This window comes from Myotis brandtii, unplaced genomic scaffold, assembly GCF_000412655.1.
Source record: "Myotis brandtii unplaced genomic scaffold, ASM41265v1 scaffold212, whole genome shotgun sequence".
Taxonomy (NCBI): Eukaryota; Metazoa; Chordata; class Mammalia; order Chiroptera; family Vespertilionidae; genus Myotis; species Myotis brandtii.
In genome coordinates, this window is record NW_005357931.1 from 732,672 (window position 1) to 739,499 (window position 6,828).

Consider the following 6,828-nt stretch of genomic DNA (forward strand, 5'->3'; position numbering starts at 1 on the left):
GCCCCCAGCCGCCCCCCCCGCCACTCGGTCACCATAGCAACCGGAGACACACACATCAGCCTGCAGCAACAAGGGGAGAGGAGTTCCTGGTACAGTTCTTTTATGTGTTTGCTTTCCTTACCGCTTCCCGTGCCTGATGCGTGACTTTTATGGTCTGGTAAGAAAGCTCCATCAGACACTGTGTGAGGCCCGAAGAGAAGGAGCCACTTGCTGATCAACGGGTAAGTAAATCCAAGAAAGACAGCTCGTAGAAATCGGACGCTTAACCCGCCTGCCCCTTACAGGATTGGCCAGAGCCTAGACAGGTCAGCCAATCACCGGGCACAGACGGATTCTTTATCATGCCAATCAATGTTAAAATTAACATGTCTAATTCAGAGTGTTTGCATGGCTCTGACCAATCAAGAGATCGAGAGGGGATGATTGGCAGGGCTTGGGGCGGGTGTGTGTGTGTGTGTGTGTGTGTGTGTGTGTGTGTGTGTGCCCGCAATTGGTTTGGGTCTCTTAATTCTGTCTCTAAAATGCAAGTTAACTCAAGTTTATTTACCATAGAATTTGTCCTTGATTTGGGCGATTGTTCAGGCTTTTGTGATCCACTGCTTATGTTCTCAAAAGACTATACTTATGACATCTCTTCTTCTCTAGGACCCCCTTTCCCTCCCCATTAAGATCAAGGTTTGAAATTTCCTGCTTTACTTTGAAATTGCCTGTATGTATGTGGTCCATTTAGGCTGAAAAAAATCTGCTGTGGACTCATGTTTTAAATCCGATGTAAAAATGGGCAGAGGACTTGAATACACATAGAAATGGCCAACAGGTACATGAAAAAGTATTCAGTATCACTAATCATCAGGGAAATGCAAATGAAAGCCACAATGAGATTTCACTTCACACCTTTTAGAATGGATATTGCCAAAAAGACAAGAGAAAGCAAGTGTTGACAAGAATGTGCAGAAAAGGGAACCCTTGTGCACTATTGGTGAGGATGTAAATTGGTTCAGCTACTGTGGAAGTTTCTCAAAAAATTAAAAATGGAACTACCATAAGATCCTGCAATTGCACTTCTGGATATATATATCAGAAGGAAGTGAAGTCATTATATTTTGAAGAGGTTTCTGCATCCCATGTTCATAGCAGCATTATTTATAATAGCCAAGACATGGAAACAACTTAACAGTCCAAATGGTTATAGAAATACATATTTAAAGTGTCCAAAGGGAAAAAAACCAACCTCTCAACTTAGAATTCTATATCCAGTGAAAATATTGTTCAGAAATTAAGGTGATTTTGAAAGGGTGACTGCCAGGAGCTGGGAGGTCAGAAAGGAGGCTACAGAAGTAGTCTAGATCAGAAAAAATAGGACAGGAACGGAGACTAAGGAAAAGACTCTAAGAGGAGATCTTTGGAGACCACATGACCACTGAGTTACTCCTACAGTTAGTTTTCTAGAACATAGAACTTATTACACTACTGCCTACAAAATCCTCTGTGGTGGCCCAGAGCATCCAAACCCCCATCTTGACGTGTATATCCCTTCCAATATCATCTTACCCTGCTTTGAAATTAGTTTTAATTAAAGCCAACATTTTTTTCTAGTTTCAATAGGTTTGATGAAAAAAACAAAAGCAAATATATATATATATATACATATATATATATGTATATATATATGAATATTATACAGTTATTTTTTAAAAAAAGAAATCTTGCCCTAACTGGTTTGGCTCAGAGGATAGAGTGTCACCCTATGGACTGAAAGGTCCTGGATTCGATTCCAGTCAAGGACACATACGTACCTCAGTTACAGGCTCGACCCCTGGTGCCAGTCTGGCACCAGTGGGAGGCAACCAATCAATGTGTCTCTCTCACATTGATGTTTCTCTCTTTCTCTGTTCCTCCCTTCCACTCTCTCTAAAAAAATCTATGCAAAATATCCTTGGGTGAGTATTAACAACATACACACACACACACAAATTCCCTATTCTTTCCTCCCCCCAAACCATGGCAGCCATGAATTTGACTAGGTACCGCATATAGGTGGAATTATATAGTAATCATCTTTTTGGGACTGGTTTATTTATGTTAGTATAATGTTTTCAAAGTTCATTCATGTGTAGCATGTGACAGAACTCTCTTTCTTTTTAGGCTGAATAATATTCCATTTGTATGGAATATATAGCATATTTTGTTATTCATTTATCTGTCAATGGTCATTGAGATTATGTCTTAATCAGTTTGGACAACTAAAATAACAGACTGGGTGACTTAAACAACAAATATTTATTTCTCACAATTCTGGAGGCTGGGAAGTCCAAGATAAGTTGTCAGCAGACTTGGTGTCTGTTGAGAACCTTCTTCTTGGTTTTCGGATGGCCACCTTCTTGTATGTTTACTAGTGGGAATCGGGAGCGCTGGGCTCTTCATCTTAATACCATGATAGGCCTCCACTGTCACGTCCTCAGCTAAACCATGACCTCCCGAGGGCCCTCCCTCCAAATACCATCACAATGGAGATTAGGGCTTCAACACATGGCTTTTGAGGAGACACAGACATTCAGTCCATAGCAGGTTAGCTATTGTGAATAATGCTGCTATGAACATGGCTGTACAAGACCTTGCTTTCAATTCTTTGGGGTATATACCCAGAAATGGATTAAGCCAGAGCTACATATGAGAACATGGACAAATCCTAAAAACAATGTTAAATGAAAAAATGAAGTTGAAAAAAATTTATATACCCTTTATACACATTTTTTAAAAATATAAAACAATGCTGTATTTATAGATATATACATGCACATATAATTCATATATGTAATATTTTTAAATATTACATATATGGATTACATATGTGTGTGTGTGTGTGTGTGTGTGTGAGAGAGAGAGAGAGAGAGAGAGAGAGAGAGAGGGAGAGAGAGAAATGCAAAAGCACATGTGAATGATAAATATCAAAACCAGGACAGGGGTACTTCTGAGAAGAAAGAAATGTCATCTGTGGGCCATTCTGGAGGATTTCATTACATTTTAAAGTTTTCTTTCTAAAAAAAAAATCTGAAGCGAATATGGCAAAATATTAAGATAGAATTGGAAGTTGGATATACCAATTTATTATTCTCTATATTTGTATGCTTGAAAGATTTCATAATAAAACACACGATACATTCTTCACTCCTTCACTGCTGCTGCCATCATCATCCTGGCTGACTGCAGTAGTCCCTGGTTTCATTTCCTTGCTTTCTTTTTTTAAAAAATATATTTTATTGATTTTTTAGAGAGAGGAAGGGAGAGGGATAGAGAGCTAGAAACATCAATCAGCTGCCTCCTGCACGCCCCCTACTGGGGATGTGCCCGCAACCAAGGTACATGCCCTTGACCAGAATCGAACCTGGGACCCTTCAGTCTGCAGGCCGACACTCTATCCACTGAACCAAACCAGTCAGGGCCTCGTTTTCTATCTTGTTCCACTACCACCATTCTCCATATAACAGTAGAATAAAATGTTATTAATATAAGTCTGATCTCACCATGCCCCTTCTCAAAACCTTTCAATGGGTTTACATCACTCTAAAAATAAAAAAAATCAAACTTCTTATCACAGTCCCCAGGCCCTGTTTTATTGTACAATTTAGCCCTTATTCTTCCCCACCATCATTATTTGTCTCCTCAAACTGATTTGTTCTCCTTTTGGAACTTCTTACTACCCCAATTTATATTAATTCACGGTGTATGGATAGTTATTCCTGCAGTCCCCAGCCCTCATGAGAATATAAGTTTCATCAAGGCAGAAATTTTGTTTTCTACTATATCCCTATTGCCAAGAACATTGTTTGACTCATATTAAGTGTGAAATAAATATTTTCTGGATCAATGAATAAGTGAATGATTGCATTTTCATTCAAAAAGGGGAGGAATAACATTTCAGTGGTAAAAAAAAAAAGGTGTAATAAAATGTATGGAGGTTGAAAATTACACAGTACTTTATCAACAGTAACAATAGCTAAGACACACTAAGTGCTCATTATGTCTAAGCATTTCTAAGCACATAGTTTTGGCGGGGGGCGGGGGGATGTCAGCCTTGCTCTCCTCCTAGGCCCTGCAGACCTATGTGTCCTGGGAGCCTCCCGCTAGCCTTAACTGGTTGGATCTGGATGGCATGCTGGCTGAGAAAAGCCTGTTAGCCAGGGGGAGGCAATCATTCTTTTTCTTGAAAATTTGTGCTGAGAGACATGCAGGCTAAGGAAGTTTGAAGATGAGTCATGCTAATGGCAGGACATTTTTGAGTGAAGGGAACAGCTGCAGAGGTCCTTGAAGCTGCACTGCTATCTGCCCTTTCTGGACCTTGTTGTTCAATGTTCCTTGGTTTAATGATGACAGTTACCAGCTTTCCTTCTGGTAAAATCCACTCTCTTGATTTTTTAAAACGAATATGGATAGGTTTGTCTTGTTGATTATTCATTCTCCTAGAAATACAAAAAGCAAACAATCTCTTAATCAAGGAAACTTGACTGAGATAGTTTTTCCTTTGCAACACTATGAGAGCATATTACTGTTTCCACTTTACAGATGAGGAGACAGGGCCTGAACGGGTCCAATACCTTTCCTAAAGTTGTAGAGCAGGAAAGATGCCAATCCTGGCCTGGGTGGCTTTCCTTGCTTTCTATCTTTCCTTCCTTTCAGAGGGGCTCTGAACTGCTATGTGTGGCTGTAGGAAGGGCAGCAAGAGGGCTGTTGTTGAGATGAAGTAAGGAAGACAGGGCAAACGTTTTGGTACCATTTCAGGTAAATTAGAAAATGACACTGATAACAGAGATGGGGCAGAAACCAGATTTCACTTACTTTTGGATAAACTCCCATAAGGGCTCTTCATTCTTCCATATCAACAATTGTTGGCAGAGAGAGATTTATACCTACACGGAATGTCTATATGATTAAAACTTTTTCTCTTTCCATTGACAGAGCTGACAGTTTTTAAAGAATTACAAGATACATTTTTAGTAACATAAAAAAGGGAGTTTGAACAATATATATTTAGAGATGACTTATCGTTGACTGTCACAGGGTTGGCAGCTAGGCAAGTACATTTCTTGTCATTTTTGAAAACTCCCCCCTCATTCTTGCATGCCTAGAACAGGTGTGCTGAAGATGGTGTGACATTTGCTAGTAAGTGAGGTTGTGAATACAGAATTCCAGAGGGTTACTCTGGAATGGGGGTAGGGGTGGGTTAGTAGAGAAAAAGGGATAGGACTGATGAATTAATATTTATTCAAAGAGAGTAATCAATAAAACAAAGAGCTTATGACTAAAAAATACTCAGAATTCACTCCATGAGGCATTGTGTTCTTACAGCCTTGTCCCAGAATAAACCTCAAGGTTACAGTTCTCAATTGCACAGCCAGCAAGAATCAGATGAATAATGAACGGCACTTGAGTGCTTCTAATGGGAAGTAGATGGGCCATAGTAGACGGGGACCCACCTCACGGTCAGATTGTGAAGACTGGAGTGGTATGGTGTGCCCTGAAACTATAAATAAATGTTATACTACATGCTTTTCTCTTTTCAGAAAATTTGGCGTTGACCTCATCCAAGGTTGGGTCTTGCCTCATCCCCAACAGTCCATTGTCCAGCAAGACAAACGCTGACACTCAATTTTCCTAGGAGTGAGCCTTCCAACCCATTATCCAACCAAGGCATCCTTTGGATTGATTTGTGACAAAAAGGGGGAAGCGTGGACAAAAAGGGGCCATATACTAAACCTGATAAGCTCAGGGGAGGCCTGTCATGGGGTGGGGGAGGGGACTTACAAACTCAGAGACCTCAAGTAACCACACAGGATGGTCTGAAATTAAAATTTCCTCACGGAAAGCGAGTCATGTGTTGTCCTAGGCCAGTGGTCGGCAAACTGCGGCTCCTGAGCCACATTCGGCTCTTTGGCCCCTTGAGTGTGGCTCTTCCACAAAATACCGACTTCTGCCCATGGGCCACGAAGTTTCAATCGCACTGTACGTGCGCGCCCGCACGTGGTATTTTGTGGAAGAGCCACACTCAAGGGGCCAAAGAGCCGCATGTGGCTCGCGAGCCGCAGTTTGCCGACCACTGGTGTCTCCTTGACAAAGGCCAATCCTTACCTTAACTGGGCCTGTCTATTGTCTTTTTGCATCTGATTAACATACCTTTGGGATGTCAGGGTAATTTCCTGTTTCCAGACCTCTCCGGGCACAGGCTCCCACGTGAGCAGAGGACCACCGAACCCCTCGTGGTTACTGTTACCGTGTTAATGAGCTGCTCACTACCCGATCCCCACCAGTGTAAAACAAGTACTGTACGTGTGTATTCCTTTTACTTTTTATCCAATCCCAGAGATTTCCCCGCTTTGCTTTCTCCCGCCTCCCTAATCTATCACCAATGGATTTCATGTAACCCCCTTACGTCTTCTCCTTTGATTCTAGTGTATAAAATAAGGAGCCAAACTGCCATTCTCCGGAGCCTAAGCACGGTCCGCTGAGGTTTTTGCTCCCCAGCAATCGTCCTCAGTTTGGCTCCAATAAACTCCTAACAATTCTTACAGGTCGGGACGTGTCTTAAACCGACGAGGAGATTAGCCTTCCGGAGGTCCCACCAATCCCGCACCGTCGGATCGGAACAATAGCTAACCCAGCACCCGCATTCATATCGTTCCCACACAACTACTCTGGGGGATGGTTGTATTCGCAGCTGCTTCCTCCGGCCGCAGCCACTGCCCCCGAAATGTTCCAGCCAGGAGTCCGGGCCAGCTCTTCCGGTCTGCCGCTCGCCGGGGCCAGGCCCTGCTCCAGCCCCGCAGGTAACGC

The 6,828-nt window shown here is 42.1% G+C and overlaps 1 protein-coding gene across 1 annotated transcript in view; it reads right to left on the minus strand.

Moving 5' to 3' along the window:
* The window catches only part of KATNAL2 (katanin p60 subunit A-like 2), a 66,709-nt gene extending 66,537 nt beyond the window's left edge, over positions 1-172 (minus strand). Inside the window, exon 1 of the mRNA XM_005865734.2 lies at positions 122-172. Within this exon, the coding sequence (XP_005865796.2) occupies positions 122-172 (51 nt within the window). The remainder of the gene's footprint in view (positions 1-121) is intronic.
* Positions 173-6,828: the final 6,656 nt, after the last annotated feature.